At 39.6% G+C, this 13,343-nt stretch overlaps 1 protein-coding gene and 1 long non-coding RNA gene across 2 annotated transcripts; one reads left to right on the top strand and one right to left on the bottom strand.

The window, feature by feature from the left end:
- Positions 1-586: 586 nt before the first annotated feature.
- kifc1 (kinesin family member C1) lies at positions 587-12,941 on the bottom strand. Its single transcript, XM_034093812.1, has 17 exons — positions 12,866-12,941; positions 11,919-12,011; positions 11,708-11,807; positions 11,461-11,514; positions 11,011-11,094; positions 10,620-10,824; positions 10,336-10,501; positions 5,450-5,617; positions 5,108-5,221; positions 4,801-4,887; positions 4,478-4,675; positions 3,911-4,075; positions 3,621-3,759; positions 3,274-3,413; positions 1,898-1,971; positions 1,583-1,658; positions 587-870 (listed from the first exon to the last, which is right to left on the bottom strand). Exons 2-17 carry the CDS (start codon positions 12,006-12,008, stop codon positions 826-828), a joined length of 1,905 nt encoding a protein of 634 aa, XP_033949703.1. The 5' UTR covers positions 12,009-12,011; positions 12,866-12,941; the 3' UTR covers positions 587-825.
- LOC117454687 (uncharacterized) lies at positions 6,644-8,257 on the top strand. Its single transcript, XR_011644133.1, has 4 exons — positions 6,644-6,679; positions 7,152-7,210; positions 7,288-7,435; positions 8,158-8,257. It is a non-coding gene; the product is annotated as an uncharacterized lncRNA (long non-coding RNA).
- Positions 12,942-13,343: the final 402 nt, after the last annotated feature.

Below are 13,343 nucleotides of genomic sequence, written 5' to 3'. Positions count from 1 at the left end.
ACAATGGAAAATAAACATTGGAATACAGCGTTAAAGTGTAAAACAATAATGGAAGAAAGCTAAAGATTATTTAGAATAGTGAGTAAAAACTGTAATGTGACGAATATACCCACAATGCTAATATGCTGTATAATATGCAATTTCATTTCCATAATATTTGTTCCATCTACTGTTCAAAATTACAAACATACAAGAAATAATGTAACGTAAAGTATTTAACTAAAGTGAATCTATGAAGTCAAAAAACGGCATTGGTCATGACAAACTTCTCTTAAACCTATTCATTTTGTGATTCAGAGTTGGGTAAGCACCAGCCAAAAGGCAACCAGCAAGAGGACCTCCATGTCATAGTTAAATTATACTAAAGTCAGTCAAAACAAAGTAATAGGGTCAAAAACACTGGAGGTTTAGATAAATAGTTTCAGTTGTGTTGACAAAAATGCATTGACATGCTTTATGTTTGAGAAACAATTTGCAAAGATTAGTTTGGAATGAACACGCACAGGAAATAAAAAGGTGTCTATATTAGATCATGTGGCTAGAGAGATAGAAATCCACAATGTCACCAAAAACAAAAATGACAGTATTGGTTTGACACATTTATTAATTACTGTTTGTGCAAGTTATAAGAGCAGCTCCACATATAAACGGGAAAAAAGAATATAGGTTATTTAAGTCCATAAAAAAATCACCATCTAAAAACATGTGTATGTACACATGTGAAAAATGTGTAAGCATAGAAAACAATTATAAACATTTCATTCTGGGAACATAATGGTTAAAATATAAGAAAATAACTGTTTTCTTTTCTTTAAGCGTTTTGGTCTATTTTTTGTTGGCACTTGCAGTTCCGATTACACAGTCGTTCACCTGCGAAGAGAGAGAATGCAACAAAATAAATCACATGTCAAAAATCACAGTTATGACACAATTATAAAACGTCTATAATGTAACATAATAAGTGTTCCATGTGAAGTAATGACAGCCAAATGAAAAACTCCATATAGAATAACTAAAAGCATTTTTATTTGGAAAAGACTACCTGTATACTTTTTATATATAAAGTATTTATTTGATCCTCTTTTCTTATCCCTTTTGATTTTTACATTTGTCCCATTTAATCAGTTCATTTCTCTCTTTATATTACAATACTTTACTTGCTTTTATTTTTGTCTCTTTGTCACTTTTATTGACTTATTTCACGTAAAATATCCCCATTTTTATTTACTCGTTTAATAACTTCACTTTAATTTCCACATTTGTTTCCCTTTTCTTTTCATGGTTACAAATGAATTTCAAGAGTAATTTTATTAAAACAACATTTCTTTCAAAAATATTGAAAAAAAAGCTCCGATACATTCTGGTCTATTCAAGAACTACTGTATTTTCATTTATCTTTAACAAACAATTATCAAACAACTTGGAGAACATGCTGATGACAAAACCATATAAGACAACATAGTTTCCTCAGAACATTTCTTACATACCCTAAACAAATGTATTTGATCTAGAGTTACACATCAGAGCATTAATATAGTGAAGTTGTGCATTAAGACATTAACCAGCCACATCTGACCCGTACCTTGCTGGCAAACCTCAGCGAGTTGAGCGTTTCCCCAAAGCTGTCCGGCTCTGGGGAAATGTTCACAAACATCAAGCTGAGATGAGAAAAAGACAAAAAACATTGTTAGAATAAAATAACTCCGATTTTAAAACCAGCAAACCATTACCAAAGATGATAAAGTCACTTATTCTGCTCAGCCAAGCTAGCTCATGATTTTGATAACACCTCTAAATGTTGACAAGTGATAGCAGAGAGAAGTCTACTGCCTAGAGCTTGAGTGACACAACCAAACAGACGGCTGGGGACTTGAAGGTATTCTGTTGAAACACCCACGTTTTGCTGTTCCCTCCCAAGCAGCCCTGCAGGAGGTACGTCAGCTTGGAGTTCCTGTATGGCACGTGAATGTCCTGGAACACAGACAGAATGAATGGATGTCACAGGAAGAATGGATACTGAATGGTAGAATTTAGATGTAGGGTCTAAATCAGGGCTCTCCAACACGTCGATCGGGCAGCTTTTCAGTAGCTCGCCGCTCGATTATCGATTATAGCGTAGTAAGGTTGCTTCTTGATTTTTCAATTATCAAATAACTTGGAGAACATGCTGATGACAAAACCATATAAGACAACAGTTTCCTCAGAACATTTCTTACATACCCTAAACAAATGTATTTGATCTAGAGTTACACATCAGAGCATTAATATAGTGAAGTTGTGCATTAAGACATTAACCAGCCATATCTGAATGTAACAGTGTGTGATGCCACATTCAAGACATTCAGTATCCTTTTTTTTAACAGAAGACCGTTGCTAGAAGCTGCAGCTAGACTGCAGAAGCATTAGTTTTTTGTTTTTGAGGATGGAACAATGTCACACACAGATATAGGGAGGCTAGACCTATACAGTTGATTTATTATGGTTTATAATTTCATGTCAAGACGAAGAAGATGAAAAAGATAGCTGAACTGTTCAGTGTTAATCCTGTGCAGATGGAGATGGAGGTTATAAATCTCCAAAATCATGTTCAGCTTAAGTCTCAGCAAAACTCACAACATTGCTGGAGCCTTGTAGACCCAGAAAATGATAAGAACATCAACAAGCAGCACTGAACATACTGCTTTATTTGGTTCTGTTCTACAGACCTTTGTGAAGCAGCTTTTTCTGACATGAATGTCATGAAATCTAAATACAGAACAAGACTGACAGATGAACATTTAAATGCCTCTATTCGAGTGATCCTAAGTGCACTCCAGCATACACCTGTATGGTGGACTCCATGCAGTGCCATTCATCTCACTGACTGTACAAAAGAGCGAATGCACTTATTTGACCGTAAGTGCATATACGATGCTTGTCAGGTGGTGATTAAGGACACTTATGTGCCTTCTCAGTGATGTACTCACTATGTGGGCCATAATAATATGCGAGACATTTTCGTTTTCTTGGACCTTGATGTGAAGTTACGATTTGTGATAAGCTTTAGGTATTGCAATTTCACAGGTGTATAAAAGTATAGCTTAATTCAACTGATGAGGGCTATGTGAATAAGTAAGCGATGTGATGAAAAGTAGCCCTTGGCCACTTTCCTTTTTTCAAAGTAGCTCTCAGATGAAGAAAGGTTGGAGACCCCTGGTCTAAATAAACCCTTAATCCAAGGCTTTACGGACTCATAAGATAAACCGCAGCCTCTCTGAAGTCCTGCATACAGACCTTGTTGGCCAGAGCCGTGATGACGATGCCCAGGTTGGACAGGGAGCTGTTGATGGCCGTCATCTCCTTAAAGCGCTCGCCCTGAGACTGGCTCTTCAGCAAGCGCTCACTGCCAGCCAAGTCCACCAGACACAGAGTGGCTGCACACACATCATCAAACACATTACATTTTTTATTGAAGAAACATTTAACAAAATGTAATATACATTAATATCCGATTTTTCAAAACGAGATGAACAACAGCAATTTTAGACCTCCAAACAACAGAAACAGTTTTTCATTTACAGTTTTGATGTTTTAAGTATACAAGTGAAACACATTGCCATAATGAGTGGGTTCATACTCACACTTGCACTTGACGTCCCTGCCAACATTGGCTCCCTCGATATCCAGCTGGAACACTGAATGGGAACGAGAGGAGCGGTCATTCTGGGATGTCTGGGCCGTGGAGCGGTTGTGATTTGCCATCATGATCAGACCGAGAACCTGGCAGGAGGAGGGGATGATAGAGATCATTTTCCGTTAATTAACATTTGCACGGATGACACGGTGTGCAAGCAGTTCATTGAAATACCGATCATACTTTTTTCATTCTCATTTGAACCTGCAAGTGAACTTAGATAACTGCCTGGCGTACCTGATCCTCGTTGGTGACCTTCTCATATGTCAGGCTGGTGATCGTCACCTCGTTGTTTATTGACTTCCGTATTTCGTGCTCGGGCCTCTTGCTGGCTTTGCCGGTATAGAGGAGGTCCCGGAGTGTCTCATTGTAGATTTCGACAAAACTAGCAGTAAAGGTGAACTGAGATAAAACAGGAATGATTACAACATTTAGGTTAGGAAAATCCAGCTTCGTAGTACAGGCCTCTGGTGGATAAATAGTGTTTGGTTAAGCCTCCGCGTTACAGTGTTAAACTGTACAAACTGAACTTTAACTGCTTTGGTTGCAGTTTGAGAATCAACACAGGCAACTTTTCTCAGAGAAGAAGAAGCTATATCAAGTGACTACACTACCTGCTCAGCAGCAAATTGAATGATAATCTTGCACCATAATGACTGAAAATCTAAATCAGCAAACAAATTAATGTTGAGCCTAATTTCTCAACGTGTGTTTAAAATGGTTTGATTGAACTAAACACTGTTTACTTTAAGACTAATTGGCATATGTAATAGGAAATATATATTCGCATGACATCGCACTCACCTCCCAGCCCTGTGCTCCGAGTTTCTCTGCTGCTCTGAAGATTTGTGTCACGGCTCTGGGAATGACGCCTCTGGCCTCATCATACTCGGCTCCCTCCATGGTGAACGTCTTTCCACTTCCTGTCTGGCCATAAGCGAAGCAGCAGACGTTGTAGCCATCTAACGCAGACTGCACCAGCAGAGAGATCTCTTCAAAGACCTGACAACAAATGGACAAACAAACGCCACACCACACAATATTAGTATTTTAAATCACATCTGGTATTTATTCATGATAACTTGAACACTGCTTTTATATATTGTAAATTGTGATTTCTTTTGTACCTCCTTTTGTGAAGCCTGGGGTCCAAACACCCTGTCAAAACTGAAGTTGTAATTTTTCTGAGTGTCAGCAGTTTTGCCTGTGTGAGACTAAAAAGCAGAAAGGGGAAGAAATAATTATTACAGTTGTTATTGGCTGGTTAGAGAGTAAATATATCACAGAAACTCTGCATGATACTAACAACTGTAGTAAACTAGGACAAAATAAACACAAGCTCCATAACTACTACTTTTCATTTACTTTTTTTCCAAATGATTTCTCTTTATATTGAGTAACTAACATACATATCTTTATGTCATAGATTCTCACCTCCTGAGTTTTAGCCAGAGTTATGGTCTTGTTGTCAGTGGCTGGCAGCTGAAGGTGCTGGCTGAGGCCTCCGCCCGTCAGGGGGCGCACTCGGCAAAAGACCCTGATATTACCCTGCAGGCAAAGCATGAGGGACATATTAGTCTCATTGGTCAGAGAGAAAAGTAACATTTGTCTGTTTGTTAGAATGCTTTGGATGTTTAGTGCTTACAACACAACAAAGTACAAAAATAAATGCAGAAAGGTATAAATAGTAAACAGCCGAACGTGCCATGAACTGTAATGCCTTTCAGTGTGCTGTCATTGGGTTGTGTTCAGCTGGTACACCACATTGTTACTTGCCTTGAGCTCCTGGATGGAGTTGTGGAGCTGCCTGCGCTCCATCTCCCCAGCATGAAGCTCGCCCTTCTGCTGGACCACTGTCTCTCCCAGAGAGCGGACCTCTTCCTCTGCGTCTCTGAGGGTCAGCTGCAGGCGGGACAGAGTAGAGTCCTGCACGGAGAGCTTCATCTGGAGAGGAAGGAAAGACGAAATAACTGCTTAGTTCAATTCTATACCAAAATCTGGCCATTTTATTCTAGATTTTTAAAATATCCTAACCTCTAGAATGGATTATAACTTTAGGTTTTTAAATGCCCAGTTGTATAATAGAACAACTTATTGTGTAGAGCAGTGGTTCCCAACCTGGAGGGCCTTGGCCCCTCGCCAAAGATCGCCAGGCCTCAGATGATTTGAGGCCAAATATAAAAAAAAATTGTTTACATAGAATTGTAACTCAATACATGATTGTCACTAAAAGCCTTGTCTCTTCATTACAATATAATATACAAAATAATTGATTAATTCATTTGAATACAAATTCAAGTTAGTAGGCTACCTATTAAAGGCATACAAATACAAAAATGTATAATTTTGTCTTTGATAGAAGTGTCCAAACCAGGCTTTGCTGGATAAGCGCATTTTAAAAACATTATCATTGTCCATGACGGTTTCAGTTGTATTATTTGTCACAGTTGCTCCGATCAGATCGGTCTCTTTTGAATCCACATAAACACATCGGCCAAATCCGGCTTACTTTGAGCATGTGTTTTAAACAGTTTAATCCCTTTGTGAATTGTTTCCACTTGCGCCGTCTTTTAATTTCTTCATACAGCGGGAATCCAAATGAATTAATCCTGAGTCCAATAACCATCAAAGTCACTCCAATAGTGCTCCTTAATTACGCGTCCATCCTCCTTTAACACAATACTTCACATTCATCTAGTTTGTGACAGTAGTTGTAGCATTTTTGAGACTTTTAAACTGTAATTACCGCTGTTGCCAGATGCTGGATCAATGACAATATCCACTAAAAGATGTAAACAACGAATGCCAGTACTATATTATTTATATATCAGTCCTCAGTGTTTACAAGTGGATGGCTGTTTGTATCCAAATTATGGCAAACGGGGAATTTCCTATTTCACGAGGATCACCTGGACGCACCACAAGCCAAGCTCCGCAGCGCCAGCGGAATGTAACACGTTGTTCAGTTCACCTTCACCAGAGAGGCGACCAAGAAGTGCAGTTAAGGTAACGTTAGTAACTGAACGTAGGAATAAAAGTCCATAGGCGTATGTAAAATATTAGTGCTTTCAATTTATTAAGTAGTAGTACATTCATTGGTTAACTGTTAGCTGAATTAGCTAGCTAGCTAACTACGAAGCACGTGCTGCTAGCTAACCTTAACCTCACTAATGGGGTATGTAAAAATTAAGCTAGCTAACATGAACTACTCTCAGATAAATAAACTGTCTGTAAGGAACACAAAATTAGCCGACGTTAATATCATACGTTTTCTTTTGGTATTCAGTAATTGTATCTGTTAAAAGCTAGCAGTTAGTTAAAAACGCTAAAGGGTGGTGGTAGACTAGCTAACGTCGACCTAGCTAGTTCATAGTGAATCACAGCAATTTTACAATTTAGTAATGATGCCTTTTTAATGTGATTTTTTTTGGGGTTGACTTTTAAAATGACAGTGGCCGTCTTTTCCTGTAAATTACAGAATGCTTCTTCATGGTGAGATGGATAGATTTGATGACACAACTGTGTCACTCTTAAAAGGTAAATCTCTTGTTAATTATTTAGACATCTAACATCTGTTTGCTCTGTATCAAAGTTCTATTGATTTTTACACTCAGGTTTTGGACGAGATGGGCCGAATTCTAGAGGCAGGCAACAAGAACTTCACTGACCAGATCAAAGCCAGATGGGAAAGCTTTTGCGAAAATGCGCTGTTCTTTGGAGTGTGGAACAAGTCGTTGAAGCCACCAATGGGTCTGGATAAATGTAAGCATAATGTATAGATATTAGATAACACTGATGTTTTATAGGTTGGGGTGACCATTTAATGGCCGCATGGGATGTGATTGTATTAGCTTATTTTGATAGGACAGGATCTCCTTTTTGATGACTGAATTATGGCAAAATGGTAGTTATAAGGTAGTAGTAGTCACCAGAGGGTTTAAACACTACTACCTTATGTCATGTATACAGGTGACCCTTATTGTTTTGCTTTCCCTTGTGCAATTGACAAGTGCTTTTTATATCCCCTGCAGTGAAAGATATTATAAATTCACCCCGACCGCTGCCCCCCCACTATCCAGCCAAACTTTCAGTTTGCTGATCCAATAACGGCAATCGTTTTTATTTCACTCTTTCATTTCGCTGTGCACATTCAATATCCCTAGGAGAACCGTTTGATTTTGGTGATCCCACGCTCTCTGTCTGTCTCATTCAGGCCAATTTAAAAAAAAAAAGTAGCACCAGTTTATGTACAATTTCCCAAGGTGACATTAAGATTCATGTCACTTCAGGGATACACGCATACACTGTCGTTCCCCAACAGCATAGTTTTTCCATGATTAGCTTATACTCCCTTGGGCTCGGCACAGAAATATTTTTTTGCTTTTGTGCTTACTTTTCAGTTACACAACACTTAATGTCAAAGTCAAATTGCCTAACAAAAACAAGCACAATGGATTTGATCATGTATCCATATTGTTTTTCAGCTGGACAAGCGATTGCTTTGATGAAGGCACTTCCCTCTATGTTTCCTTCCCCAACTGCCCCACCCAAAAAGCTTGGGTCAGCAAGTGAGGCACTATTCCATGTTCTTGAGGTGAGTCTGAGTCAGTATCAGTTAAACTGAAATAAAACTTGATATGCCCAGAGGTTTAATTTTGTTCTACTTTGTTGCTCTCAGCCATCCAAGGACCCCAATACGTCCCATCACCAGTCCAGTCATCCTAGACTCTACTAACCTCCTCCTGGCTGTTGGCAAAATCCCACTGATGACCCTACCTAGGGAAATGATGCACGAGGCTCCACTCATCCTGATGGAATGTTTTTACACCTTCCACCTCACCTACCCCAAATGTGTTGCTACTCTCATATCCGTCATCCAGACTGAGGTACTGAAGGACAGTATTCACGAGCGTGACCTTACTCATTCATACAAAAAAGCAATAGCTGAATGGGCAGAATTCACAAAAAAGTAGAGAACTTGAATTCTGTGTCCAATGTTTGTCAGTTCTATGAGGATGTATATATGTTGAAGAGCGTAATTTGATGCTAAAAATACCCTAGTTTTGAGTGATAATAGGCTTCTTTTGCATTAAATAGGCTTAACTAGATTGCTTGAAATTAGTCTTTTTAATCTTATTTCAAGATTGTATGTGCTATAATCAGTGTTGTGCTAGTTACTGAAAACCAGTAACTAGTTACCATTACTAGTTACTTCATTTCAAAAGTAACTCAGTTACTTTACTGATTACTTACACCAAAAAGTAATGCGTTACTGTGAAAAGTAATGTTTTAGTTACTTAAAAAAGGGCTCCCATTATATTAATGCCCTTATAGCCTTCATTTCAGTACTGTTATTGCATTGGAGAATAATACAATCTGTTGTTCAACTTGACATGCATTATATGCAATCTGGATAGCATCGATATTAGCTGGCTTTACATTTTTGTATATTCTTTCTCCAGGTAGTTGGAAAAAGTTTTCCGTCCCATATGCCGCCCGGACATGCTATCATGCTAACTAGCTCCCTGAAAGCGGGTGACTCCACTGTAGCAATATCCTGCATGTGTTCTACAACATACCGTGCAATGGCTTTATCGACTTTTCCCTGGCTAGCAGTCCCTCGGTTAAAATCCAGCCACTGTTGCTTAGGTGCAGGGGCGTCGGCTGAGTCTCTGTGGTCTTAGCTACTAGCTTCGTCCCAGCATGTTGTTTTTGCAGATGTTTTAAGAGATTTGAATGACTGGTTTGGGCAGTAGATAGGCTCTTTGACCCGCCAGGACACAACTTACATTTAACTAAAACGTTCTTTTCTTTGTGCTCGACAAAAGTGAAATAGTGAGAATATCTCCAGGTGGAGAAACTAGACTTGAGCTCCGCCGCCGCCATGATAGTCTTGTTAGTAAACAACACAAACACGCCCACAGCCCGTCTCCGCATGTACAGTTCTCATCTCTGTTCACCTGGCTGTTGACTATATAAAAAAAGTAACGGAGTAACGCACCATGTAGTAACGGTTACTGAATTTAAAAAGTAATGCGTTAGAGTACTAGTTACTGCCAAAAATAACGGCGTTACAGTAACGCGTTACTTATAGCGCGTTAGTCCCAACACTGGCTATAATGATAGTTGTTTTAAGACATCTTATCAAGTGAAATTTGCTTACTGCACTGGCAGCCAAATGTTTTAAGTGCAAGCATGCTTATATCTAGAACGTTTGGCCTTAAATTTGACAGGGCGTTATAGAATATATGTAGTTTATGCATCTATTTGTCACGATCTGTCTATGTTTTAGTTTGTCTGTCTCTGTTTCCTGTTTTAGTTTGAAAAGTGCTCCCCCTCCCGTCTGGTGATTGTGTTCCCCTGGTGCCCCTGTGTTTTCTCCTCCCCCCTCACCTGTGTCTTGTTGGTTTGATTAATCCTGTGTGTATTTAGGTTCTGTTTTCCTGTTAGTGTGTGTGGGTGAGATCCTGGTTGCTGTGTTCACATGTCGTTCAACAGTCATGGCTGTGTATCATGTACCACAATGATGAATAAATGCCCACACCGGGTTGTATTTGGACGTTCTGCCTCTGCCTCCTTACTTGGTCGGGCCGCTCAATGGTCAGCTTCACAGGGCACCTGCAAAAGGTCATATTTATGCAATGATAGCACCCAGCTTATACCTTGAGAGTGTGCAGCTCCGTCTCCTGGCTCTGCCGGAGAGTCTCCATGACCTTGTATTTTTCCTCTAAGTTGGAGAGCTGCTTTTCAATAGAACTCTTCTCACTGGAAACTTTATCTAACTCCTCCCGGACTCCTGACAGCACCTGCAACTCCTCCTCATACTCCCTAAAGAAATAAAAACAATCACAGAAAGCGAAGGACATTTAATGGCGTGTAAAAAGAAGACAAATTATAAACCACATTATGATGAAAGTAAAATATTTGACTGCAGTGGTCCTTGTACCTGATCTGGCTCCTCTGCACCGCCACACTTGTCTCCAGATCAGTCACTCTTGTTTGGCTTTTGACCATCGTGCTTTTCAAATCCTCATTATCCTGGCTGACAGATTTGACCTTGGTCTGGTAGTTACGCAGCTTACTTTCCATATCGGTGACCTTGCCCTTCAGGTCCCATCCTTGACGCTTTGTGCCTGCGGCCCCGCCTGTGACTGCAAGCATACACAACCGAATCATCAACAGGAGTGACAGTCACCAGATTTTATTCTAGCCCACTACAGAACATGCTTTTTAAACATTCACCTCTATCCCATAGGAACTTGACATGTCATGGTAGGAAAAGCAGAGGTGTAAATAATAGAATAAATGGTGGATGATATCTGGGTGGGATCTCTCACCTGCTTTTGTGCCAGTGGGTGCAGCAGCTGCTTTAATGTTGCTTCCCCTTGGTGCTGTTGAAGCAATAGATTGTTTCAGGACCCCTGATGGAACGAGAACAATGCATAACAAATCACGTCAGAATAATTAATCTCACACCAGAATCTGTTAACTTAATAACACCCTTTGCTTAAAGCACTTCTGAACGTTCTTGCAGGCTATTTTTATTATATGTACAGCACTTTGGCTCGACCAAAAATCGTTTATAAATGTGCTATATAAATAAAACTTGATTTGAAGTTAGTAACAATATAACTTCTTAAATGTCGTCTAATATTTGATATCAGACATAACCTCAAACTTGAATGCTCAATCCCTGCTCCAGTACAGTTCTGTAAAAGAAGGCCAGCAACCCTGACATAAAAGAGTATGCCTATGCACTTTGCTCCATTACCAAGCAATCATCTCACCTCTGGAAGGAGCGGCAGCCACAGTAGCAGCTCCCGTTGGTCTGACTGGCCGAGCTGTGTGGGGGATGAAATGATAGGATTATATTTCGATATAATAGGACAGAGCTATATATATATATATATATAAAAAAATTTGTTTCAATATATTTGGCACAAAGAAATTCCTCAACATCGACTCAATCTAGTTCCCACATAGTCTCGGTGCATTCTGACCTTGGTGAAAACTAAGTTTAATCTTGAAACTTACAAATAGGTGCTTTGATTGCAGCAACTGCAGGCCGCCTGGTACTGATGACGGTAGATGCTGCATAAGGTTTGACACGCTCTGGGTCCGTGCGAGTCTTTTTCTATAAACACAAAACACGACCAGGATAACGCAAGAGCAACGAATCTGCTTTTATGAGCTATAACATTTGGTAAAACCAATGAGAAAAACACTTGATGCTTTTCGTACAAACCTGAGCCGGTGCCAAGTCTTGGCCATTCTCGGAGCTGCTGGAGCTGGTCGCGAGGACCCTCTTTTTTGAAATTACTGGCAAGCGTGACATGTTCTGTAGAGGGTAAGGAGGTCAATTATGAACAAAAGAGACCATCACAGAAAGAAAGAAAAAACAAGTATCAACACTTCTTTGCCACACTAATTTAACTCAGGAGCAATTTATTCCCAGTGTTCCTATTATTTGAGTAGCATAAGCATCAGCCTTGTTTTAACAGACATGTTCTAACAACACCCAATATTATTCTTACATTTCCAAACTCCCTAAGACTCTTCAAACCATGTTGATTAAATAGTGTATGTGTGATTGCCATAGCATGGCTTTTCATGCAGGATGTCCCATGTAGTGCAAATGAGAACTCTTTTAGACAAATCAGTGATCTGCAGTGTTTTCTTGTATCAGCCCAGTACCAGGAATACAAAATGACCAGGTACTATACACTTTGCGTATGGCTGGCTACCCCAAAAAGAGCAGGTTTAGTTAAGTAACGTGATTAAGAACCATGCCGTATCATGCAGTGGAAATGCTGCATTTATTAACAGTTAACGTACAAGAAGCTAACTCTGTCTTTATGGTTTACAGCGTTTACGTTAGATTCAGAACTGTTACTGTCGGCTGAAACTTAAGAGTCATATAACGTTAAGAGAGTGTAAGCTAACGATTAGATATTAAATGAGTTTCGACTGGATTATAGTTAGCCATGTAAACATCATTAACCAACGTCCAGTATCCAGTATCACTGGTCAACATTTAGCACTAGCTGTTATTGTTAGCAAGAGCATAACACAGTACAATGGCTACGTCAAAGTCCAGGAACCTTGTTTTTTTAAGTTTGTGAGCAGTGCTTTGTAACACCCTTTAAAAGCATTTGAACGAAATAAATACCTTTAAGTAATACAAATATTTACCTGACTATAGTTGACTTCAGAAACAACGTTCCCAATCCTCCGTATCCGGGCGGTTTGAATTTGAAATCAAACTGTTTTGGTTGGCGCTCCAGAGATGCTGCTGTGATTGGTTAATGTTGCTTGGGGGGCAGTGACAGGCCTCCCTCTGTCATGTTGCCTTCAGGGATGTTAAGTAGTGCGATAAATACAACCCAATACTTTCTATACACAATACTCCCGTGATTGGTGGGAAGCAAAACTGATACCAACGTAAAAGTTCCGTTAAGCGAGCTGTTGAGCATCGTAGTTGGCAACAATAAAGGTATAGATAAACGGGCAATAAATTGCGCTAGAATGTGAAATTATCTACAGTCTATGGAAATTACGTATCCGCAATCAAGCATTGTCCTTCCCCACTTCCACGTAGCTCAATGAACGCAGCATAGTATTGGCTTGGTTTTTGCGATCAGAATGAGAATACCTTTAGTCCCACAGGGGA

This window comes from Pseudochaenichthys georgianus, chromosome 11 (assembly GCF_902827115.2).
Source record: "Pseudochaenichthys georgianus chromosome 11, fPseGeo1.2, whole genome shotgun sequence".
Classification (NCBI taxonomy): domain Eukaryota; kingdom Metazoa; phylum Chordata; class Actinopteri; order Perciformes; family Channichthyidae; genus Pseudochaenichthys; species Pseudochaenichthys georgianus.
Note: the sequence above shows the minus strand (reverse complement) of the source record. Positions and strands in the feature narration are given on the sequence as shown.